Source organism: Eleutherodactylus coqui, chromosome 7 (assembly GCF_035609145.1).
Source record: "Eleutherodactylus coqui strain aEleCoq1 chromosome 7, aEleCoq1.hap1, whole genome shotgun sequence".
Classification (NCBI taxonomy): Eukaryota; Metazoa; Chordata; class Amphibia; order Anura; family Eleutherodactylidae; genus Eleutherodactylus; species Eleutherodactylus coqui.
Window position 1 is genome coordinate 223756819 of NC_089843.1, and position 27295 is coordinate 223784113.

General features: G+C 47.1%; 1 protein-coding gene across 1 annotated transcript in view; it reads right to left on the reverse strand.

Moving 5' to 3' along the window:
• LOC136573216 (FYN-binding protein 1-like) overlaps nucleotides 1-27295 on the reverse strand; it is a 139156-nt gene that overhangs the window by 41094 nt on the left and 70767 nt on the right. The window contains exons 4-5 of the mRNA XM_066574498.1: nucleotides 20918-21021; nucleotides 13742-13805 (exon numbers count right to left, since the gene is read on the reverse strand). Of these exons, the coding sequence (XP_066430595.1) occupies nucleotides 13742-13805; nucleotides 20918-21021 (168 nt within the window). The remainder of the gene's footprint in view (nucleotides 1-13741; nucleotides 13806-20917; nucleotides 21022-27295) is intronic.

The following is a 27295-nucleotide window of genomic DNA, read 5'->3' on the forward strand; positions in this document are numbered from 1 at the left end:
TGTATCTGGCTGTAGCTGTGCAGCTGTCTGTGCTGTATCTTGCTGTAGCCATCTGTATCGTATCTGGCTGTAGCTGTCTGTGCTGTAGCTGTCTGTGCTGTAGCTGTCTGTGCTGTAGCTGTCTGTGCTGTATCTGGCTGTAGCTGTGCAGCTGTCTGTGCTGTATCTGGCTGTAGCTGTGCAGCTGTCTGTGCTGTATCTGGCTGTAGCTGTGCAGCTGTCTGTGCTGTGTCTGGCTGTAGCTGTGTAGCTGTCTGTGCTGTATCTTGCTGTAGCCGTCTGTGTCGTATCTGGCTGTAGCTGTCTGTGCTGTAGCTGTCTGTGCTGCATGTAGCTCTCTGTGCTGTATCTGGCTGTAGCTGTGCAGCTGTCTGTGCTGTATCTGGCTGTAGCTGTGCAATGTCTGTGCTGTATCTGGCAGTAGCTGTGCAGCTGTCTGTGCTGTATCTTGCTGTAGCCATCTGTGTCGTATCTGGCTGTAGCTGTCTGTGCTGCATATAGCTGTCTGTGCTGTGTCTGGCTGTAGCTGTTTGTGCTGTGTCTGGCTGTAGCTGTGCAGCGGTTTGTGCTGTGTCTGGCTGTAGCTGTGCAGGTGTGTTTGTGCTGTGTCTGGCTGTAGCTGTGCAAGTGTGTGTGTGTGCTGTGCCTGGCTGTAGCTGTGTAGCTGTCTGTGCTGTAGCTGTGCAGCTGTCTCTGTTGTATCTGGCTGTAGCTGTGTAGCTGTGTGTGCTGTAGCTGTGCAGCTGCCTCTGTTGTATCTGGCTGTAGCTGTGTAGCTGTCTGTGCTGCAGCTGTGCAGCTGTCTCTGTTGTATCTGGCTGTAGCTGTCTGTGCTGTAGCTGTGCAGCTGTCTCTGTTGTATCTGGCTGTAGCTGTGTAGCTGTCTGTGCTGTAGCTGTGCAGCTGCCTCTGTTGTATCTGGCTGTAGCTGTGTAGCTGTCTGTGCTGCAGCTGTGCAGCTGTCTCTGTTGTATCTGGCTGTAGCTGTGTAGCTGTCTGTGCTGTAGCTGTGCAGCTGTCTCTGTTGTATCTGGCTGTAGCTGTGTAGCTGTCTGTGCTGTAGCTGTGCAGCTGTCTCTGTTGTATCTGGCTGTAGCTGTGTAGCTGTCTGTGCTGTATGTCTTTGGTTATCTATGTTACACTGCAAACAGCCATATTGTTTTGTTATTCTACACTGATATTGTTCAGCCATGGTAGAGCGATGTTATTCTGTTATCATATGGTGGGATTATTCAAACAGATAGCAAAAGTGAAATTAACACGGAACCAGAAGGGAACCATAGTTTCCTTATTTTAGGTCTCTTAGTGACGGCCAATACACCTTTTTACTGCCCTCACTGATGGGCTTAAAACCTGCACAAACATCTTTATATGGCGCTGGCTCGGCTGAATATGACAGCCCGGCTTCTGCTCTAACAGCCAACAGCAGAGAAACCTTAAAATCCTAGCAGTTTCACCCCTTTGCTTCCATGCTGCAGTTGCTAATGATTGTGTCATGCAATCACCCATTGGCACTCCGCAGTGCTATTGCAAGGTACCAATAGGTTCCCATGGCAGCCAGAAGCCTGACAACAGCCTCCATGTCTGCCATGTAACTCCGCCTATTAGGCCCCGCCTCCCACACAGACTAATACGCTGCTGTGATAGACTTAGAAGAATGAACTACATAAGTAATGCAGTGTGTAATCCTAGCTATCGAACAATCACATCTTAAAGTCGCCTTGAGGAACAAAAAAATAGCGTAAAAAATGTTATAACGTAATAAAGCTAATGTTAAAGAAAAAATGAATACATAAATTTCATATATAGATTTAAAGTCACATGAACCTAAAAATGGTATCAATAAAAACTACAACTCCTCCCCCAAAAACCAAGCCCCCGCAGAGCTCCGCTGCTGGAGAAATGTTATGGGTCTCAGAAGGCTGCGATGCGGGGCCAGTTGCTTTTCTTTAAAGACATTTATTGTGAAAAAATAGTAAAAAAATGTTTCAAAAAATCTCTATAAACTTCTTTGCAGAAATCGTGCTGATCCAGATAAGAAAGGGATCATCTTATTTGTACTGCATGGCGAATGGTGTCCAAACAAAACCCCAAACCAATGGTGGAATTTCTGGAAGGGGTTTTCATCTCCACCCCAAAATTGTAATAAAGGTAAACACAATATATGTACCCCCGATTGGGGAAACTCAAAAATAAAACTTGATTCCCCCACCACCCCTCATACAGCTATGTCAGTGAGTTATGGCTCTTGCAACGTGACAATGAAAATCGCTTGGTCCCCAAGGCAAAGGGTTAACCACCAAGGGGTTAATTGGTCTAGTTGACAGATCTACCAAAAAATGGACCATTTCTATCAGTTTGTTTCCGTTTCGTTTCCATCTGTTACAATGGATGCTTTTTGTTACTGGAGGATGGTTTTGTCTTTCCTCCCTTCTGTACATGCGCATTTAACCCCTTCAAGATGAAGCCTTAATGACCGGGCCAAATATTGGATATCTGTCACTAACAGAGAACGACCCTGTAGAGGTTTTACACAACCGAGTAATCCTGATATTGGCTGATTGTCACATTATTTATGTGCGAAAAGTAGACCCATACGATTGGCTTATACTTATTAACATTTCCAAAATTCAGGAAAATGTTTACAATGTGTCTTTTTTCCTGCAGGATAACAACTATGAACATATATATATATATACTTCCATATGTTCCACGTTTGAAAATGCTTGCATGTTTCTGAACAACGTAGGAGACTAATTAACAGAAATGTACCAAATGTGGACGGGTGATGCTTTTGGTTTTCCTTTCTACTTCCTTCTGGTTGTAGATGTATAAACCGGCACTGATTAATGTGATCCTAATGTAAGCGGATGTCCACATGTAGCAGAGTCCGCAGCACTGGGGCAGGCTTTGTACCTGAATCTGCAGCAGACTTCACCCCAACATTTGAAAGGGTTACATCAGATGCCAATCAGCGTCATTTGGTGCGGATGTTGACACGGATATTTGTGCAGATCAGCAAAATGTGTTACATGTGAACATAAAAATCACACTTCTGTCTAGGCCGATTATTAAAAGAAGCCAAGAACAGCTAATGAGTATAGGGGATGGTTATAGAAGGGTTAATGGGTGCAGCTTTTACAGAGTAGGCTCTCCTTATCTCTCCTCTGACGGGCGTGAGCTGATGCATGATGGGATTGGCTGTCACTGACGACTTCATCCGGACCACAACCAATCGCCTTCCAATGACTGCGCTCGAACAGGATATTAATAACCAAACCAAGGTAGAAGCTACATAAATTTATCGGCGGCCGTCATGAAGGGGATACAAAATGGGTCCATTAAATGGAGCACAAAGCAAATCTAACCCATTGACTAGAATGTTAAAAAAACCAGCTTTTTTTCGTGGAAGTTTTTTTTTGCTTTGATGCTCTTCTGACAGCAACATGCAAAACAAACACGCTGCTGTGAATCAACCCTTTATGTACCTAAAATGTACGGGGTTTATGTGCTGAAAAATCATTCTAAAGCGCTGGCCACTAGGGGTCTCCCTTCCTCCCCGCCTGTTCTGCATCATGATAGTGAGAGCAGTGGGTAGGAAAGAGGGAGAGGCTCACACAAGCATGCTTAGAGCTATTGGCGAGTTATTTACTGCTATTTCTTCACATCTACACTGCTCAGTACTGCTGTACACTGTCCTACATGATGAAGTTATATCATTCTATGGATGTTACCAACAGAGAGCAGAATCTGCTATTCTCTATGCACATCTATAGGACACAGTAGCAAGCTCCTCCCAATAGTTATGAGAAAACTGGGAATCAGATATGCATCCTGTAGAGGGCAAATATGGGGGAAAATGCAGGATACAAGTCATATCTTCTCAAGGGTCTCTCTTTTGGAGAGACAGGCCCCACTTTTGGCCAGAGTCTCTCATGTCCCTCTTTGCCCCTAAATGTCCCTCCTTTTGACCTTGGCAATAGATTTGCTCCAATAAAGCTACAATATTGCTCCATGAACTATCTATGTGGTTCCTAACTGTATATGAATCCTCAATTTACATATTAATCTGTCAGGTCCTGCAACTTGTAACTTTACATATCAGCTCAACAATCAATGGAATTTAGAATTTCTTAGTTAAAACTTTTCAAGCATACGAATCTGCATAAAAATGGACAATTCTCCATCTTTGACCATCCAAAAAGTCGGCAAGTATATATAGTGGCTAGAACAGGGGGTCTAACAAAGTGGAGGGGCTGCCGTTAGTAACTTTGGTGTTCAAGTATAGAAAAGGGGGTAAGAGTGAGCAGTCCGAACCTATTAACCCTTGTGTGCATCCAAACAATTACGCATGTGCATTGGTTCACATCAGAGGCGTAACTCGAAGCTCCTTGAATGCAAGATCTGTAATGGGGCCCCCAACTATAAAGCTTTATTTATATGGAGAAGAGAGGCCTTATGAGCCCCCTAAGGCTCCTGGGCCCGGGTGCAACCGAATCCCCCTAGGCTGGGTTCACACGGGGCGGATTCCCATCAGAAATCTCGCGGTTTGTCCGCAGCAAAAACCGCGAAATTTCCGCCGGGAGAACCGCCGCGGCGGCTTTGAAGCGGCTCGGCCGCATGCTTTTCCTTTGCGGCCGGCGCTCCCATAGAGGAGAGCGCGGCCGCGACGTAAATAAACAAAAAAAAAAAAGTAAACAGACATGCTCAATCTTTTGAAACCGTGGCTGCAGCGGCCGCAGCCGCGGTATCAACGGGATTTACCACAGCGGATTAGCTGTCCCGTGTGGACGAGATTTCTGAGAAATCTCATCCACATGGCTGGCTAATCCCGAGATTAGCGGCCGCGGACGGATTTGCCGCGGGCGGATCTGCTGCGGCAAAACCGCGGCAAATCCGCCCTGTGTGAACCCAGCCCTATAGTTACACCAGTGGTTCACATTATACACAGCACTGCTACACGCACATTGCACGTGCACACAACACACACAGCTCTGCTACATGCACATACGCATGCAGTGCTTGAGGTGCAGGCCCACAGCTGAGGAGACAGCGGAGTAGGGAAAGCCCTTGTCACAGGGCTCTACCATCTCCTCTGCTGGGGGTAGCCCGGGACTCGAACACGTTACTGCTGGCGGAGATCACAGGGGTAGTAACCGGGGGTTAGCTTAAGTGCAATTGTCACTTGTGACGCCACCTGTCCGTTATCTGCAGCGGATCTCTCAGATGTAATAAAGTAGTCCACACACAGGGTATTTTCTGAAACAAGTTACAGTGGGACAGCAGGGAGGATTCACAGGGCAATTGTACAATCCACAGTCCAAGTTATCTGTGAGACTTCTCTTCTGGCAAACTCCCTCTCTCCTGTCATTCACTCACGTTCCTCTCGCTTAGTAGCAGTTTTCCATTCCTCAGAATGCATGTGGTACCATTATTGTACACCCACGTGTTTCTATCATGTCCGGGCTTTCACGCTCTCTCTAAATGGAGGCCATAGGTAGTCTCTTTGCAGGGCTAGGCCCTGGTGGGAACAGCAGAACACCTCTCGGACTCTTCCATGTCTCGTGATGCTCTCCTTCTCACTCACTACCTCACTCCCACATAGACATGTGACCCTCCTTTTATACTGCACACAGGACAAAACGATACATTTCCAGACACGACCACACATTAACTCATTTATGCCTGCAAACATCCAATACCCATAACTTGATGCAGTCTATAAACAAGACACTGACATGTGACAGACATAAAGCATTATGGAGGCGCCCCACTAACTCTGGGCCGCTACACACACACACCTGCAGCTGACATGTTACGCTGATCTTATTACCATAAATCCCCCCATACAAGTGTAGTAATACAGGACCCCCTCACGCTCACATGGTTATGACCTCTACTGTCCCTGTGGGTACAGAGGTGGCTCTGCACCCTGCGGGATATGTGAGTGTTCTCTGCACTGATTGGACAAGGAGAGGGAGGACGGTGCAGTCGCGGTATGTATGGCTGCAGAGCTCTCCCGATCTGTGCACTGCTGGATCACTATGGGGTCTCTGGACCTAGAAAACTCCCCCTATCTCCTGACCATAAGGTTCAGATGCTTCTTAGCAAGATTTTATCATGGACTTTCTCATATTAGCGTATTTTACGCATATTACAGGTGAGGGTTCTTATAGTCTGAAGAATACAGTACACAGAAATACATAGTCACGGTAGATAGAGTACCCAGTGCATGGCGGGTCCTGGGTTCTGCTGCGGTTCACGGACCCCAGAGGGCTTCTGCTATGTCTCAAGGGGATGCTCACATTAAATCACCTAGGGGTAGTTTGGTGTCCTTTTTCTGAGGACCTAGAAGGGCATTACTACTCGGCTTCAAAGGGTTTCCCATGACTTAACATTTCTTCACAACCTCTCTGTCCTTTTTGGTTGCTGACCAGGACATGTGATTGCTGCAGCCAATCACTGGCCACAACAGTGACCTTCTAGAGCCAACGATTGGCTGCAGCAGTCACATGTCCTGTCAGAGCAAGCAGGAAGGTCAGAGGGGTTGTGAAGAAATGTTAAGTCGTGGGAAAACCCCTTTAATGGAGAAATGATTGTTTTAGGGCTTCTTCAGCAATTTGTACTTTACTGAACTGTATGAGCAGTCATTCATGTATAACAGGACAGTAATGAAGACAGAAATCTAAGTCAGCCCCAAAAAGAGGAAGGTCTGAGCTTTATGGAACTAGACGGACTCTAGAATGCTTCCTTATCTTTGTGTTCGTTCCCGCAGTTTCCTCATTTCTATGTTTGTTTTTCTTAGTATTTTGATTAATTACATGAAAATAAAAAAACACAAAGTAAAACCTACTGGAAGCGCCCAAAATGTCCCAATCACCGGTATGCTTCAGTCCTTCAGGACACTTTCACACGGGTGACAAAATTGTGCTATTTTCTCGGGATGCAACAAATCATAAGTACGGGAAGCTCCTGGCTCCCAATGGGTTCCTCCACCTGAGCAATGTTTTGTAGCCTACTACATTGCGGGAAAACAATTGCGGCATGCAAAATAACGAAGGTGTCAGCAGCACCAGAAAAACCCAATCTGGGTAGGGCCACCAAATGCAACAGTCCAAACCGCACTCCCACAGAAGTCTACGTAATGGCAGCATGTAGAGGAGCTATATGAAATACACTCTCTATTCTCCCATCACACAGGGACAGCAACGTTTCGGCCGTGAGGCCATTCTCCACGTAGTGTATTGTATATCCTCTACATGCTGCCAGGATTTACATGCTACACCTCTACATTACATGCTCTATGCAGCCATGATTTGCCATGTTTTGTAGTCCACGTTTCCCTATGGAGCCTTTCTTTGTGTTGCATTGCATCACGCGAAAATGCAGTTTTTGTGCGTTGCGATGCAACTATTACAGTAGGAAATCCTACAGTTTGTCCCTAAAATAAGCCCTGGCGGCATTAAAAAAAACCCAACAATGTATCACCTAGCAGCCGCTGTCTGCTCTGCTGCATGCCTCCTCCGCAGCAGCGGCACACTTGTTTGTAGTCTTCAGCCCGCGCTTCCTGGTCAGGAGTTTCAAAAACTCTGCATCCAAGAAGGGCTGGTATGATTGGTTGAACCGCAACACTCAAGAACCAATCTCAGGCAGCACTTCTTGGAGGCGGGGTTTTGGAAACCCCAGACCAGGAAGCACTGGCTGAAGACTACAAACAAGTGTTCTGGGGTAGATACATGCGGCGGCGCGGACAGCGCCTGCTAGGTAATGTATTGTTTTTGGTTGGTTTTTAATGCGGATAGGGCTTATTTTCGGGCCGCAGCTTATATTTTAAGCCCCCCGAAAACATCCCAGAAAAAGAGCGACTCCGCAGTGCCACAAAATCACAATATCGCCGTGAGAAAACACAGCGATATCACATGGAACTCAGCTGCGATATCGCTGTCGCCCGTGTGAAAGAGGCCTAAAGGAGTCTCACAGGATCACCTCTAGTGGATCCATATCTACAATCATTCATCAAATACTCCCATCCTGACTTCTCACCCCCTGAACATCCCATCCCTACTCTGGTCAAAAAACACTAACAAACCTGCTAAGGGGGGCACGATGGTGGCATACCGGCCCAAGTGGGCCGAATGATACCCGGACTTATCGCAGACGCAATGTCACATCAAATAACTCCTGTTGGAGGGTAAAAGTCGGGCTGCGCCAAATGAAAAAGACCATCTGCCACCTGAAGAGCCTTTAATGTCCGTTTTTTATGGGTTGCCAAAATGACAGAAAGGAGCATTTCCTCCTCCTCTGTGCCAATCTGGTATCACACGGCGTTTGTGCGCCGACCTGGTGTCACACGGCGTTTGTGCGCCGACCTGGTATCACACGGCGTTTGTGCGCTGACCTGGTATCACACGGCGTTTGTGCGCCGACCTGGTGTCACACGGCGTTTGTGCGCTGACCTGGTATCACACGGCGTTTGTGCGCCGACCTGGTGTCACACGGCGTTTGTGCGCCGACCTGGTATCACACGGCGTTTGTGCGCCAATCTGGTATCACACAGCGTTTGTGCGCCGACCTGGTGTCACACGGTGTTTGTGCGCTGACCTGGTATCACACGGCGTTTGTGCGCCGACCTGGTATCACACTGCGTTTGTGCGCCGACCTGGTATCACACGGCGTTTGTGCACCGACCTGGTATCACACGGCGTTTGTGCACCGACCTGGTATCACACTGCGTTTGTGCGCCGACCTGGTATCACACGGCGTTTGTGCACCGACCTGGTATCACACGGCGTTTGTGCACCGACCTGGTATCACACGGCGTTTGTGCGCCGACCTGGTATCACACGGCGTTTGTGCGCCGACCTGGTATCACACGGTGTTTGTGTACCGACCTGGTATCATACGGCGTTTGTGCGCCGACCTGGTATCACACTGCGTTTGTGCGCTGACCTGGTATCACACGGTGTTTGTGCGCCGACCTGGTATCACACGGTGTTTGTGCGCCGACCTGGTATCACACGGTGTTTGTGCGCCGACCTGGTATCACACGGTGTTTGTGCGCCGACCTGGTATCACACGGTGTTTGTGCGCTGACCTGGTATCACACGGCGTTTGTGCACCGACCTGGTATCACACGGCGTTTGTGCGCTGACCTGGTATCACACGGCGTTTGTGCGCCGACCTGGTATCACACGGCGTTTGTGCGCCGACCTGGTATCACACGGCGTTTGTGCACCGACCTGGTATCACACGGCGTTTGTGCACCGACCTGGTATCACACGGCGTTTGTGCGCCGACCTGGCGTCACACGGCGTTTGTGCGCCGACCTGGTATCACACGGCGTTTGTGCGCCGACCTGGTATCATACAGCGTTTGTGCGCCGACCTGGTATCACACGGTGTTTGTGCGCCGACCTGGTATCACACGGCGTTTGTGCGCCGACCTGGTATCACACGGCGTTTGTGCACCGACCTGGTATCACACGGCGTTTGTGCGCCGACCTGGTATCACACGGCGTTTGTGCGCCGACCTGGTATCACACGGCGTTTGTGCGCTGACCTGGCGTCACACGGCGTTTGTGCGCCGACCTGGTATCACACGGCGTTTGTGCGCCGACCTGGTATCATACAGCGTTTGTGCGCCGACCTGGTATCACACGGTGTTTGTGCGCTGACCTGGTATCACACGGCGTTTGTGCGCCGACCTGGTATCACACGGCGTTTGTGCGCCGACCTGGTATCACACGGTGTTTGTGTACCGACCTGGTATCATACGGCGTTTGTGCGCCGACCTGGTATCACACTGCGTTTGTGCGCTGACCTGGTATCACACGGCGTTTGTGCGCCGACCTGGTGTCACACGGCGTTTGTGCGCCGACCTGGTATCACACGGCGTTTGTGCGCCAATCTGGTATCACACGGCGTTTGTGCGCCGACCTGGTGTCACACGGTGTTTGTGCGCTGACCTGGTATCACACGGCGTTTGTGCGCCGACCTGGTATCACACTGCGTTTGTGCGCCGACCTGGTATCACACGGCGTTTGTGCACCGACCTGGTATCACACGGCGTTTGTGCACCGACCTGGTATCACACTGCGTTTGTGCGCCGACCTGGTATCACACGGCGTTTGTGCACCGACCTGGTATCACACGGCGTTTGTGCGCCGACCTGGTATCACACGGCGTTTGTGCGCCGACCTGGTATCACACGGCGTTTGTGCGCCGACCTGGTATCACACGGTGTTTGTGTACCGACCTGGTATCATACGGCGTTTGTGCGCCGACCTGGTATCACACTGCGTTTGTGCGCTGACCTGGTATCACACGGTGTTTGTGCGCCGACCTGGTATCACACGGTGTTTGTGCGCCGACCTGGTATCACACGGTGTTTGTGCGCCGACCTGGTATCACACGGTGTTTGTGCGCTGACCTGGTATCACACGGCGTTTGTGCGCCGACCTGGTATCACACGGTGTTTGTGCGCCGACCTGGTATCACACGGCGTTTGTGCGCCGACCTGGTATCACACGGCGTTTGTGCGCCGACCTGGTATCACACGGCGTTTGTGCGCCGACCTGGTATCACACGGCGTTTGTGCGCCGACCTGGTATCACACGGCGTTTGTGCACCGACCTGGTATCACACGGCGTTTGTGCGCCGACCTGGTATCACACGGCGTTTGTGCGCCGACCTGGTATCACACGGCGTTTGTGCGCTGACCTGGCGTCACACGGCGTTTGTGCGCCGACCTGGTATCACACGGCGTTTGTGCGCCGACCTGGTATCATACAGCGTTTGTGCGCCGACCTGGTATCACACGGTGTTTGTGCGCCGACCTGGTATCACACGGCGTTTGTGCGCCGACCTGGTATCACACGGCGTTTGTGCACCGACCTGGTATCACACGGCGTTTGTGCACCGACCTGGTATCACACGGCGTTTGTGCACCGACCTGGTATCACACGGCGTTTGTGCGCCGACCTGGTATCACACGGCGTTTGTGCACCGACCTGGTATCACACGGCGTTTGTGCACCGACCTGGTATCACACGGCGTTTGTGCGCCGACCTGGTATCACACGGCGTTTGTGCGCCAACCTGGTATCACACGGCGTTTGTGCGCCGACCTGGTATCATACAGCGTTTGTGCGCCGACCTGGTATCACACGGTGTTTGTGCGCTGACCTGGTATCACACGGCGTTTGTGCGCCGACCTGGTATCACACGGCGTTTGTGCGCCGACCTGGTATCACACGGTGTTTGTGCGCTGACCTGGCGTCACACGGCATTTGTGCGCCGACCTGTTATCACACGGCGTTTGTGCGCTGACCTGGTATCACACGGCGTTTGTGCGCTGACCTGGTATCACACAGCGTTTGTGCGCCGACCTGGTATCACACGGCGTTTGTGCGCCGACCTGGTATCACGCGGTGTTTGTGCGCTGACCTGGTATCACGGCTTTATATCTTTACGTTTACGCATCTTGCTTTTTGTGAAACGCGTTGTATTGCTCGCCGGTTTCCTTTCATTTACTGCATAATTTACTAGAAAACGTTAAAACGTTTCTAAGTGAAGTAAAATGGAAAGAAAAACTGCAGTTGCACCATTTTTGCGGGGATCTTGTGTCTACGGTGTACGCACTGAGGCAAACATGACCTGATGACGTTATTCTGAGGGACAGTTACGATGATGCCTCACTTACATAGCTTCACTCTTGCTGTACTACTAACTCCTATTGCTGCCATTGAGGGACTCGGGACTTTTTGATCACTTTTATTACATTTGTTTTGGAGACAATGTGACCAAAAATGTGCAATTCTGGCCTTTTTTTTTACTGATGTTAAATTTGTGGGATGAATAAGGAGTTACTTTGATAGATTGGACTTTTATAGGCGCAGCAATACCAACTATGCTTTAACCCCTTAGTGACCAAGCCTGTTTGCGCCTTAAAGACGAGGTCAAATTTTGAAAATCTGACATAGAATAATACACTTTAACATGGAATAACTCCGTAAAGGTTCTGCAGATCCAACTGATTCTGACATTGTTTTCTCTCCACATATTGCACTTTATTCAGGTAATAAAAATAGACCGATATACACATTCTATTTATTAAAAGCGCCAAAATTGGAAAAATTTTGAAAAATTGTCTTTTTTCACATTTTTAACTGCAATATCTCAAATATGTGCAAACAGACTGTACAAGTTTTGCTAAGATATATATCTCCATCTGTTTCCTTTATTCTGGAAGCACATTGGAAAAACCAGTTTTTTTTTAACCGTTTAGGAGACGTATAAATGTAACATTATTTATTAACATTTTGAGGAACACGTTGTTTTCCTGCACCAAGCCAAGATTGTAAGGTGTCAGAATGATGGCTACCCCCCACACATGGCCCCATTTTATAAGTTACACTCCTTAATGTACTCACTAAGGGGGTCCGGAGGATTTTGACCACACAGTTTTTTTTCAGAAATGAATGCAATTTAGAGGAGAAAAAATGAAATTTCATATTTTTGCAAATAGGTCACTTTAAAGACAGGATTTTTTTTCTATAGTGCACATGAAAATGGGGATTTACACCCCAAAATGGATACCCCTGTTTGTCCTGTATTCAGAGACATACCCATTGTGGCCCTAATATTATGTCTGGATGCACAATGGGGCCCAAACCCAAAGGAGCAGCCGAAGGCTTCAGAACAGACATTTTCCTTGAAGGTGTTTCAGACCCCATTGCCCACTTGTAGAGCCCTAGAGCAGCCAAAACAATGGAGAGCCCCCACAAATGACCCCTTTTTGAAAACTAGACCCCTTAATAAATCCATCTAGGGGCGTACGGGGTATTTTGACCCCACAGTTTTTGAATGAATGTGAGTAAAGCAAAAGGAAAAAATTGCGATTTTAATTTTTTTGGCAATTGTGTCATTTTAGAAACAGTTTTTTTTGTACAGCACACACATGAATGAAGACGTTCACCCCAAAATGGATCCCCCTGTTTGTGCCATGTTCAGAGACATACCGGTTGTGGCCCTAATAGTATGTCCGTATGCACAACAGGGCTCAAACCGAAAGGAGCAGCAAACTTCAACTGTGTTTTAACTTTTACGTGATCGCCATTATCCATTGGATAACGGCGATCATGTGACCAGGGACCGCTCACTTCTGCCCTCGGTCACTGCTCTAGGCTCTCGGTTACCTTTAGTAGCCAGGAGCAAGGAGATTTTAAATTTTCCTTTTTTTTAACTTTTTTAAAACGTTTTTTTACTTTACATGATCGCTGTTATCCATTGGATGGCGGCAATCATGTGACCGGCAACCGCATACAGCAGCTTCCAGTGAGATCTCTCTGCTCTCGACTACACAAGGGAGCCAGAGAGATTTAAAATTTTCTGGGCTGAGCGCCCATCTGTGTACGTGCCCAACGTATGTCGTCAGGCACGCATGCGCAGAAGGCGCCATCAGGACCCGGGAGGCCAGGACACCGCGGGACATCGCGGAGGAGGTGGGTGACTTGAATGACTTTCGCTATTGGCAGATTATTGGCGCCTGGAGGTATGGTGCTAGTATTTTTGAAACAGTTGCACTTGTTGGCTGTTTCTTGTATCGAGAGTGTACCGAAGCTGCTTGAACCATGTAACCAATGCTTCTTACACACTACTGATCATTTTTTGCTTTTTGTACACATTTTTATAAATTTGCATCTACATTTTAAAATGTTGACTATTTACTGTGAAAATAATTACCTGACTTGAGGAGTTGTTGGCTTACTTCTCCCGAGGACCACCTCAACATCATCATAGACTTCATCTAAAAAATAGAAATACAAGTACTATAAAAAAGGGAATTGATGTCAAGACACTGGATATTCTGGAACTATTCATGAGATGATTGCTGCAGGGCCCCACCGAGCACTAGAAGAGAGCCCAAACCCTTCAGTTCTTCTCACTGTACAACCACAGCGAGGAGGAGTTTCGATGGAGCGGTGGTCAAGCATGCACATTGTCGCTCTATGGAAAGTCTGCTGATGAAAGCAAAGTACAGCGCCGGCTATTGTTCACATCTATTGTCCATAAATTGTCCCCTGATGGATCAGGACAGTTTTGTAGTCTGTTCTTCCTCACGATCTGTTGGCCATAACATTTTTATTATTAAAGGGTCACTATACTTTAAAAAAACCTTTGTGTAAACCAGTAATACAGGTGACTATAAGAAACATGGTAACGGACCGCTCCCCGCTCCCTGTGAACCGTGCGCTCACCCGGAATTCACAGCTAAATCCATTTGGAGTGATCCAAGGAATTATCAGCTCACTGAAGGATCAGATTACATGCCTTGTTGAACTGGAGCACCTATGAGCCACCAATAGTAGTGAGTCTGGAGGCCCGTCCTGCCGTCACATGCAAATATTACCTGTTCACTTTCAGGCCTTCAGGACGCAGTGATTTTTTTCAAGTTTTTATGTCGTAGTAGTCCAAGAGCCAGGCCAGTTTTCTTTCCCCATTGATGTAGGCACAAGAGGGCTTGTTTTGTTGATGACATCATTTATTGATTAAATGTAACTGTCATATAAATTTAGTTTTAATCTAAAGAATATGCAATTCAGAGAATTTTTCTAACATTTAATTAACAGATTCCGGCTGCTTGTAACAGAAATTTTCTCTTGAACTGCGGCCCATCCTCTGTCCAGCTGAAGGCTGGTACTAAGAAGTAGCTGTAGTCAGACAGTGAGCACAGAGCTCTCAGGAAGTAGCTGTAGTCAGGCAGTGAGCACAGAGCTCTCAGGAAGTAGCTGTAGTCAGACAGTGAGCACAGAGCTCTTCACTGAACATCTACAGCTTCAGGGCACAGTTCAGCAGATAAGAGTGTTTTATGTGACATGGCTTTTAACCCTGTAGTCACTTGATATATGGCTGTCTAAATTCAGCCTTCGAGTCTGTCTGTCACTGTCTGACCAGTTAGTCTGTCTGGCTGGGAACCGGCAAGCTGGATCCATTCACTCCCTAGTGGGGCTAAAGTGATAAGATGACAGTGCAGAATGAACCGAAGTGCTTTGTATCACTCAACACTTCTGGGTAAATTGAAGGAGGCAGTCAATTCTGAAAGGTTTAGAAAATTGATGCAAGGAGTTGTGTTTTTACATGACAATGCCTTGTCCCACAGGGCAGCCAAGAGATCGCTATTTGGGCTTGGTGGAGCAGCAGTGCTTTTGTCTGCTGCTCCGATCATAGGGAGAGCGCTGAGGAAGCACTGCCCACCGCCTCATATCAGGCTGCAAACTCCACTGTGTGATATGTGGAAGTAGTCATCAATACTTGCTTCAGTAGAATATCCTCAGGATGGTTGGAGGGGAGGGGGTGCACAAGCAGCATTGCCGCTGTCTCTTTGATGAATACTTAGCCTTCAACATCACCAAGCCCTTTCAGCTGCCTGTCCAGGACCACAATGGAGTATTGCTAGAGATATTCCGCCACGGGGAGGGGGGGGGGGGGGAGCACTGCAATGTCTCCAGGATGAGCCTATCTAATTGATAGGCTCACCACAGAGAATCGCGGCAAATTGCGGCATGCTACTATTTCAATCACGCATCGGAGAATCGCTATGATTCTCTGCTCGTGGACGTTGAGCTGCGTATCATGCTATGACATCTCGCCCGTGGACAGGCAGCCTTACAGTTGAAGCTCAGGTCAGAACACTCACTATAGGTCACCTGAGAACCTGAAGAAGGTCACTATAAAAGGGAACCTCACATGGAATCAAACAGTAGGTGTCCATAGAAAAGTTCATAATTGATTTGACTAGTCACATGAGAAACACTATGTGAACCCATCAGTCTATGTAGCTCATATCTGTCTATCTGGACAGCTTGGGTGTTGCTAGCTCTTTCCTCCACCAGATGGATGGTCACACCCCAGTAAACCACACCCAGGCTAGAAGTTGGGTATAAACTTAGGAAATCCGTGTTATTATGGTAAATAATCAGAACTCCTAATACAATCTTCACACTTTTACTCGTCACAGTATTCACAAACATATGCAAGTCCCTGGCTATCAGGCCACTAAACATAGGGTTACCCTGTCTACCATATAGGCCTAGTTTCTTAGACACATAACAGAGTCCATCACTTCATACTCATCCAGAGCACCAGTCAAAGGGCCGTCCACCCCTGTCAGGCTCCTGGTTCTCCCAGATAGCAGCAGACCAATGCTTGGTCTCCATTCGAACAGAATGGGCCTAGAAACCAGCAACAGTGGGGAATGTCTGTTCTGTAGCCTCATCCACCCAGGTATTGGCTGGGAAATTACAAACAGAAACCCCCTCTTTGCTGGAGATTTCCCCAGACCATCTGTCCAATACCCGCCTACTGGCCACATTTGAAACTGCACCCCCACCCCACAGTTTTCACAGCAACCTTATGTTGTACTGTGACCACCAATTCACATTTATCATCTACCAGACTTTACACCACAGAACTCAGAACAGCGGCTTGGACTTCATGGCAGTCTCCTCTGATCACTGTTGCGTATTGCATCACAACATTATCACTTCCAGCTGTATCTCTCACTTCAAGCCTCTGACCAACATCATCTTTCACCATTTTTAATACGGCTTTTATAGACAATGTTGCATCCTCCTCCAGCTCAAGAACGACAACTGACCAGAATCTCTTGACTTCACATCTAAGGACCATGGCCACGCTCCACCTTCCTCTTCACAGAAGGCTTATTTACCTTCACATGGATCATCTCCGCGGTCACACATAGACTTAGGCTTCTCTAGTCTCTGCACCTTCTTTAGCTCAGCCTTCAGTCATAGGTTCTCTCTGTAGCGTCTTCAGTTCCTCTCCACTGTTTGCAAAGTTGTCTTGTCCAAGAGCAACAGCATCTTTTACCTGCCTTCCTCTTCTTGCCTTCATACTAATGCCTGAGCACGAGTTCCTCCTGTTTCTCAGCTCTGGCATAGTCCTAACAAAGCTTAATAAGCTCCTTGCATCACCAGCTTTCCATCTGGTTGGTGTCTGAGCTTACAGCATCTCTTAGACTCCATTTACACTGACAGATGATTGCTTAATCGTTTTGAGTGACAGTTTTGAGTGATCATCTTTGCATAGTCTATAGTAGCTAAGTAACTACTTAAGACCTAAGCAGGCAGAGCGAGACACCGCCACTATTTCTTGGCGAACAATACAGCTGTTTTGCATAAGCAAACAGCTGTATTGTTCTCAACGATTACAGTGAACTACCAGCGGGACGCGAGCTGACAGAATCTTATCAGTGCTGCTGACTGGGATAACAGCCTGCACCGCGGCTGGGAATTCATCGCTCAATTCTAGAAAACTAGAATTGAACGATGAACGATTCATGCATGAAAACTGCACGATGTCCATGCATTTAGACGCAATGATTATCACTCAAAAGATGGCTTTGAGCAAATTTTGAGCGAGAGTCGTTGGGTCTTAATGGGCCTTTAGAATATCATTTTCCTGCTTCCGATGGGTGATCTGCTTCTCCAACCACGCGGACCTGCTGAAATTTATGCTATAATGTGAACTAATTCACATTGTGCAGATTCCACAGCACCATCCTGCAAAAAAAACTTATTAAGCAGGTCACATGAGTCTGCAATTACATTATTGTACTTCTGCTTTGTGTCATTTCCAGCAACTCCTTATGCAATAGACATCCTGCAACACATTGTTTTAAGTCCATGCTAACAAACGGACATTACCGACAGTTCCCAGGTTGTCCAGAACGATTACCTGCATGTGGGCTACTTTATTCTACTGTCCAGGTTCCCTGCAGGGCATGGAACGGTGGCGTCACGAGTGACAAAGAAGACTACAGGTAACCTTTGGTTACTTTTCCCTGTGACCTCATCCAGCAGTAACTTGGTCGGGTGCTAAGCTACCCCCAGGGGAGGAGATGGTGGAGCCCTGTGACAAGGCCTTTATCTACCCTGCTATCTCCTCGGCTGTGAGCCCGCTCCTCGAATGCTGCAGGGCGGAGTTTTAGTGATCACGAATATGATTATGCCTCCGCGCCTTTGGCTGTCAAGAACAAGATTATACTTCTGTGCCTTCACTACAAAACGGAGAAGTGCCTCTGACATTCTCCAGACGTGGAGAAGAGTGTGCCCGTGCCTGAGTCTATACGGACAGTTCAGTTGTGTCCAGTCCCAGCCCTCGGAGGAAGCAAGAGAATCAAGGCTGAATCACCTGCGAGAATGCAGAGAAAACAAGAGGACTTTATATGCATCCAGGATGCGTTATTGCCTGAAGAAGAGTCATGTATTGTTACTAGATAAGGTAGAATTGCCTGATATGCACTTGGAGCCAGGAAGCAAGGAAGACAAAATGGATACTCAAGCTGGTGCCCAGGCTTCTTCCTCCTCTACCTTCAGAGAACTTGCCAAACTTTTCCGCCACTCAGTTCCCACCATGGCTGTGGGAAAAATAGGAAGGGAGTCGTCCCCACCGTGGAGCAACAGCAGAGTGCTGAGGAGTCGCCAATGCTGGTAAGTGAGCCTACAGACATGTCTCGGGAGACCAGCATGAGCACCCTGTAGGCCAGTTGACTTCTTCCAAAACTCCTCCATTGTGACCCTGCTGATTATCCACCACTAAGGGCAGTTACTTGAGAGAGCAACGCTATTTTTGAGCAACTGCATGCTCTCGGAGAAAATTCAGGGGGGTTGCGGGGGTGAGCGGGGGGTTGAGGAAGGGAGCAGGGGGGAGAGAGAGGGAGAGAGATCTCTCCCACTCTTCCCCCCCGCGCCCCCCTGGAATTTTCTCCGACGAGCATGCAGTTACTCGAAAATAGCGTTGCTCTCTCAAGTAACTGACCTTATTGAGCATGCTCGCTCATCTCTGTCCACCACCTCAGACCAAGTTACAGGATCTACAGGAGCTGATTCCAAGCGTTTCCCCCGCTTCACTGCCAGCTGAGGAGTGACTGTGATCCTGTTGCTGCGGAGGCTGTATCTCCTCCTTCTAGTGTTGACCGGTAGAGAGTTGGAGAGAGAAAGAGAGAGTATCACCGGGTTTAACACAGATAACTAGGACTGTGGATTTTCCAGATTACCCCGAGAGTCTTGCCTGTCACACCACCTTCTTCTATTGTAACTGTGCCAAACCGTTGTTGTAAAGTGGACTTTTTTGAAGTTGCAGTAAACAGACATTACCGACCGTGCCCGGGGTGTCCAGAATGATTACCTGCATGTGGGCTACTTTATTCTAGTGTCAAGGTTCACTGCAGAGGACAGAACGGTGGCGTCATGAGTGACAAGACAACAGGTAACCTCTGATTACTTGTCCCTGTGACCTCCCCCAGTAGTCACTGGGTCGGGTCCCAAGCTCTCCTCAGGGGAGGAGATGGTAGAGCCCCGTGACAAGGCCTTTATCTACCCCACTATCTCCTAGGCTTCGGGCCCGCTCCTTGGACGCTGCACCTTCTGTTGTGCCCTCATAGCCACATGGACAGCTTCCAGCCACGCCTAGGTTTTCTTGTTTTCCTCTTGCTTCTGCACCTGGTACATCCATAAGAGTTCCCCCATAATTCACTCCCACAGCAGCCACTGTCTCATATCCATGGCAAAGACATTCCCACGGTTTCTGTAATTTTGGGCTTCCGGCCTTTTAAATCACTGCAATCCCAGCAGAAGACCTTTCACATGCAGTACTCACATTTCAGACTTTCTGGCTCTTTCCTGCAACATATCACTTTCATCCGTAGAAACCAGGACATTCCAGTCAGCACAGGAGATCGGGCCCTTCAGACCACCACAGCAACGTTGTGCGCCATTTTATTGTGAAGAAAAAAGGAAGAAAATCGATACCGCTCACCGTGGATGCTCGCACATGAAGACCAACTGTTATCAGCATATGAGCAAGGCTGCATGACAGCTGGAACGCGCTAGCCTGTTTTTTAATCACAATGCACGTGGATATTTTTAATATGTTTTCAATAAAGGAGTGATTTATTTTAAAAAATACGGGTGCTGCATCACATTTTCACATTTCTCGCCTTTTTCTGGTGCCCACATCCAAAACACCATGTGTGACAACTCGGAGGTTCTTAGCTCAGCGGATCGCCATCTTTCCTCCAGACGCACGGTCACACACCAGTAAACTACAGGCTCATAAAGTATACAGAATTGGTATTACAAGGACTGGAAACTAATGTCTTACCTAACTATCCAGCAGAGTGAAGGCCACAAAATACAAAATGAAGCCGGAATAATTGGCCAATGGAAGAACAAGAAAGTTATGACAACCGGAATATGGCAACACAAAATATAGATTTTTTAGGCGATTTTCTTTTTCATGGAAAAAAGTAGAAAAATATAGAAAAGCTTTATAAACTGGGTATCCCTGCAACCATAAGACCCCACAGAATAAAGTTCACATGTCAATTATATCCCATGGCGAATGCCATGAAGATAAAACTCAAACAATGACGGAATTATTGGTTTTTTTCTATTCTCTTTAAAAAATAACAGTTTTTCAATAAATGATATGGTGCCACTAAAAATTATAACTCGTCCTGCAAAAACGAGCCTCATAGGGCCGCATCTGAGAAAAAAGTTATGGCTCTCAGAAAACAATGATCAAAAAATGAAAAAAACTGCCATGTCCCAAAGGCCCTTAATTGTTGCATCTTCAAAGGGTTAATGGGGCATATTCGGGCTCAGTGCCTAGGGCCATGTGAGCTGTAAATATGGCCGTGACTATGGATACCTGTAAGTACACGACCTGTCGCGGTGCGGCAGCCTGGACTCTACATTACAGCCGCTTAGCATGCTTTATTCATAGAAGGGATCCAACCAATTGGCCACTTTTTTTGTCCCTAGACCTCTGGATTTGTGCGGGGGGCATTACGATATGTAGCCACAGACAAGACAATCTGCCCGATGTGTCACTGACCTGGTGCCTCCGTTTCGGTTATTACAAAGTGCTGTAACGATGTGGATAAGGGCTTCCTCTCCGGCGTGCGCGGTAACGTACTCTCGTATATCTCGCCGCTTCCTCTAGAAGACACAATAGATGTAAATTAAAGATGATGTATAACTAGAATACATGAATGAGTTAATGAAACAATCTACAAAGCCAAGGCAGCTGACATCATTGGATTAGGGGTAACTCCGGAAGATCCGACTCCCCGTCTGCACAAGACATCCGGACTCTCAGGAGGAACATTCCTATCTGACTGATTAATGCCTTAAGGTAAAAGGACGTAAACGTATGCCTTGTGTTTAAAGTATTGTCATGGTGGCATTCGCAGCGACACTGAAGTGATGACTACTAGCATAGTTAGCAGCTTATCACTATTTGCCGCTGGCGGACCAATCGCAGCAGTTCTGCCTCAGAGGTTGCTGTGATTGGTCAGTCAGCTGACCAATCAGAGCGCAGCAGCCCGGTTTGCACTATTTACAATGCGAGCTCTCACCAACTGCTGCAGCGTATTATTGGTGAGGGGAGAATCAGACCATATAGCAATGGGTGTTAGTAGAAGTAGTGAGTGAAGCGTGTTCAGTATATTAGTGTGGTTAGTAACATGCGATCAGTCGTGATCTTAGTTTAGTGTATTTAGCATAATGTCTGATCAAGTCAGTGTAAAAAAAAAAAAAAAAACACAAAAAACCCTTCCTGCTGTGTGCCCGTCCCTGTCTCCATGCACCAGAGTCACCCAGCCCATGGTCAGTCAGTGTACTGTCAGCGTATCCGTCAAGGTTTCCAACCCGTCCTGTGATCACCCATGTAGTGCATAGTAAATGTATATACCTGCAGTGTGGCCCACAAGAGAATCACTGAGAAGGAGGCTTATAATTGTGTCCGAGTCAGTGAGGAGGATCCTCTGCATCATCACACGAGTCAGAACCCTGCGTACCCTTGACAAGGCAGACACTTCAGAAGACCCCAAATTATCTGATGCTCAGTGGATTACCTTCCAAATTTGGAGGCCCCTGACTTTACAGGGAACTCAGAGATACAATGTAACGCAGCAGAACTCAGAGATACAATGTAATGTAGCAGGACTCAGAGATACAATGTAACGCAGCAGAACTCAGAGATACAATGTAACACGGCAGGACTCAGAGATACAATGTAACACAGCAGGACTCAGAGATACAATGTAATACAGCAGGACTCAGAGATACAATGTAACGCAGCAGGACTCAGAGATACAATGTAACGCAGCAGGACTCAGAGATACAATGTAACGCAGCAGGACTCAGAGATACAATGTAACACAGCAGGACTCAGAGATACAATGTAACACAGCAGGACTCAGAGATACAATGTAACGCAGCAGGACTCAGAGATACAATGTAATGCAGCAGGACTCAGAGATACAATTTAACGCAGCAGGACTCAGAGATACAATGTAACGCAGCATTACTCAGAGATACAATGTAACGCAGCATTACTCAGAGATACAATGTAATGCAGCAGGACTCAGAGATACAATGTAACGCAGCAGGACTCAGAGATACAATGTAACGCAGCAGGGCTCAGTGATACAATGTAGCGCAGCAGGACTCAGAGATACAAAGTAACGCAGCAGGACTCAGAGATACAATGTAATGCAGCAGGACTCAGAAATACAATGTAACGCAGCAGGACTCAGAGATACAATGTAACGCAGCAGGACTCAGAGATACAATGTAACGCAGCAGGACTCAGAGATACAATGTAACGCAGCAGGACTCAGAGATACAATGTAACGCAGCAGGACTCAGAGATACAATGTAACGCAGCAGGACTCAGAGATACAATGTAACGCAGCAGGACTCAGAGATACAATGTAACGCAGCAGGGCTCAGAGATACAATGTAACGCAGCAGGGCTCAGAGATACAATGTAACGCAGCAGGACTCAGAGATACAATGTAACGCAGCAGGACTCAGAGATACAATGTAACGCAGCAGGACTCAGAGATACAATGTAACGCAGCAGGACTCAGAGATACAATGTAACGCAGCAGGGCTCAGTGATACAATGTAGCGCAGCAGGACTCAGAGATACAATGTAACGCAGCAGGACTCAGAGATACAATGTAACGCAGCAGGACTCAGAGATACAATGTAACGCAGCAGGACTCAGAGATACAATGTAACGCAGCAGGACTCAGAGATACAATGTAACGCAGCAGGACTCAGAGATACAATGTAACGCAGCAGGACTCAGAGATACAATGTAACGCAGCAGGACTCAGAGATATAATGTAACACAGCAGGACTCAGAGATACAATGTAATGCAGCAGGACTCAGAGATACAATGTAACGCATCATTACTCAGAGATACAATGTAATGCAGCAGGACTCAGAGATACAATGTAACGCAGCAGGACTCAGAGATACAATGTAACGCAGCAGGACTCAGAGATACAATGTAATGCAGCAGGACTCAGAGATACAATGTAACGCAGCAGGGCTCAGAGATACAATGTAACGCAGCAGGACTCAGAGATACAATGTAATGCAGCAGGACTCAGAGATACAATGTAACGCAGCAGGGCTCAGAGATACAATGTAACGCAGCAGGACTCAGAGATACAATGTAACGCAGCAGGACTTAGAGATACAATGTAATGCAGCAGGACTCAGAGATACAATATAGCACAGCAGGACTCAGAGATACAATGTAGCACAGCAGGACTCAGAGATACAATGTAACACAGCAGGACTCAGAGATACAATGTAGCGCAGCAGGACTCAGAGATACAATGTAACGCAGCAGGACTCAGAGATACAATGTAACGCAGCAGGACTCAGAGATATAATGTAACGCAGCAGGACTCAGAGATATAATGTAACACAGCAGGACTCAGAGATACAATGTAATGCAGCAGGACTCAGAGATACAATGTAACGCAGCAGGACTCAGAGATACAATGTAATGCAGCAGGACTCAGAGATACAATGTAACGCAGCAGGACTCAGAGATACAATGTAACGCAGCAGGGCTCAGTGATACAATGTAGCGCAGCAGGGCTCAGAGATACAATGTAACGCAGCAGGACTCAGAGTAATATGTAGTGGTCGGACTGGTGACTTTGAGCAACGTCTGAGACAGGGAATTGCAGTATTCCCCACACCAAAGTGCAGTTTGTCCATTAGCTTTGTTGCTATATACATTAACAGCAGCAGAAATATCCTCTCCCCCAATACAGACCTTGTTTCGTATAGGCATATAAATGTGATGCAACTTCTTTCTCTGCTCCTCTAATAGAACCTGTTTAACTTCTCTGCTGGTATACAAGCTCTCAGACCAGCAAAAATATATCCTCTGCAGAATATCCACCCCTAACAACAGACCACATGTTATATATTCTCTGCAGAATATCCGCTTCTAACAACAGACCATGCGTTATATATCCTCTGCAGAATATCTGCCCCTAACAACAGACCACGCGTTATATATCCTCTGCAGAATACCTGTCCCTAACAACAGACCACGTTCTGTAGGCATATAAATATGATGCAGCTTCTTTCTGTGCTCCTCCAATAGAGCCCGTTTAACTTCTCTGCTGGTATACGAGCTCTCAGACCAGCAGTATTATATCCTCTGTAGAATATCTGGCCCTAACAACAGACCACGCGTTATATATCCTCTGCAGAATATCTGCCCCTAACAACAGACCACGTGTTATATATCCTCTGTAGAATATCTGGCCCTAACAACAGGCCACGTGCTATATATCCTCTGTAGAATATCTGGCCCTAACAACACGCCACATGTTATATATCCTCTGTAGAATATCTGGCCCTAACAACAGACCATGTGTTATATAAGCATATAAATGTGACGCTGCTTCTCTGTCCTGCATTCAACTGTAATATGGCTGCTAGTTACATTTTGTCTATGCCATATATGACTAGTTCATGTGGTACAGGTGTCCAATGAAATTGTTTCCCATATGCAAGATGGAGGACACATTTGGTGACATCAGCAAGGCACCTTGGCTGACGATTGGCTGCATGTTGATCTCTGCAGCAAGCATTATGGGAAATGTGATTTTCCACAATTCAATTTTGTCTGGCTGATCAAGATGATCAACAGTATTGTGCAGTGCAGTGTTCAGACTTTTTCGCAACCTGAAGTCTTTATGATGTACGAGGATGAGTAAAAACCTATCCGCAGTCCAGCCATATTAAATTTCTCTTAGCTGGACTGTCTAATCAACGCGTTCCAACAAACTTGGGTTTCAAAAAGTTTGTGCAAGGTGGGTAACAGAACTACTCACAGAAGAGCACAAATAGCTGTTGAGGCATCCTCTCTATAGTCCTGATCTGCCCCATCGGACTGTCACCTGTTTGGTCCCCTGAGAGAAGCCCTAAGAGGATGAAGATTCAGATGAAGGAAATAGAGTCCAAGTCCTAGTAGTTATCAATCTATATGGAGGAGAACAGCAGGGCTAAAAGAGGGGACTTGTGATATGAAGCAACTGTTTGGTACTGAGATTTATAAATGGACAAAGTGGACCCATCAAATGGAATGTTTGTAGCAGATGGTATACTCTACCACTATTGGTTATTTCTAACCCCCTGACTTGAGAATAAAAGTGATCGCTCTAACTCTAGCGCTGTGAATGGTTAAGGTTTAGCACTTGACTCTGAACTCCAGCAAATCCATTTTATAAATGGCTTGTAGATTATTTTGACAAATAGGTAAGTGAGTTATAAGGCCATCCATGCTCCTCTGGGTAATATGCAAATAAGGAAGATGGAACAATACCTCTACAGTGCCACCTATTGGAAGGCAGCATTCCTGCAAGTAAATGTTAGACTCTTTATACAAGCCTTGTAACACTGACTGGGAATTGAAAGCCAAGCCCGATTCCATACACAGACAGTTGTTTTGGGGTGTTTGGCCCTTATTAGTGTGCTGTAGGTTACTGGCTTGGCTAGAGAGAGGCCTGTGATGGGGGTCAGAAACACTATCTTTTCTCCTTAGGGAGAGCACCTAGACGGTGAGTGAGGAGACTTTTAAGACTATCCATGCTCCTCTGGGTAATATGCAAATAAGGAAGGCAGCAAGCCAATGTTAGACTCTTTATAAATTCTTGTGAAACTGGAGGGGGAAGGAGGAGACGGAAGAGAGTGATGCAGCTTTACACATGCAGAGAGGCTGCTGCAGTACATTGTGAGTTTTCTATGCCACAAGTGCCTTACTGACATCAGCACTGCTCAGTATTTCTCTATAATGTTTTACATGGTACTTCAGAGTTAGGGAGCACACTCTCCTGTTTTCTCTATGTGCAGTCTATGGGAGACATAATGACAGCTAGACTTCCCACTTACCAGCACAGAAAAACCAAAAAATTGAGATGGAGCCTACCAGAGGCGGTCCAGGCCTGGAAGGCAGAGTGGCATAAGTCCCTTGGGTCAGTCCCTCAGTAAGTGTTTGGGGCCCCCTGGCATCACAATTTGTGCTGAGGCTGCTGTCCCTTGGGTAATGCCTGCAATGATAAACTCACTGCAAGAGTCGCACAGGGGATGACGGTCCCAGCGGAGGAAAGGCAGCAGACACAAGCAGTAGAGCTGGTGGCCTTAAAGGCAAGTCAGGATGCGAGTCCTCTTCTTCAGTATGCCGCTGGGCAGAGGAGAAGCAGCGGTATTACTGATAAAGCCAACAAAAGGAAGTCTGGTGCTCCTTTCTAATGCGCCATTTCCACTGGACGATTATCGCTCACAACTCGTTCAGACGTGTAAATCATTTATTATGCGCTCGCTATGCGTTATCTCTGACTTTCAGTCAGCATGAGAACCATTGCTAGATCGCAGGTTTGTCGCTCCGTGTAAACTCCAAGCTCAGCACTTCACAAAGAAGGAAGCGCTGAGCGAGAAACCCGCGATCCAGCGATGAAGTCTGTCAGTCCATCGGCTCTTAGCGGTGACATCAGGGCTCCTGCAGTCATTTACCTGCCTGTCGTCCCATGTAGGAGGGACATAAAGCCTGTGACAAGATCAGCGGACATTGCTGAGCGCAGCGCCCCCTATTGTATTTTCCTTTATTTATTTGTGTTTTATATCTTCCAGGTTATACATTGTAGCGTTCTTGCTTCTCTTTCCCCAGAGATTAAATACTTTGTACTGAAGGTGTATATTTAGGGGGCGTGACATTGTTAAACATTGATACATTTAAAGGCACATATAGTTTGCTGGTCGGTTCTCTGCACAGGTGATTAATTAAGGGCTCTCCAATCAAGGTCTGATAACTTGCATCTGTGGAACTTCCTGTTTCCTTTCCAGAGGAGAAAAGGGGTATTACAGATAAGAGATAAGTAAAGCAAACTA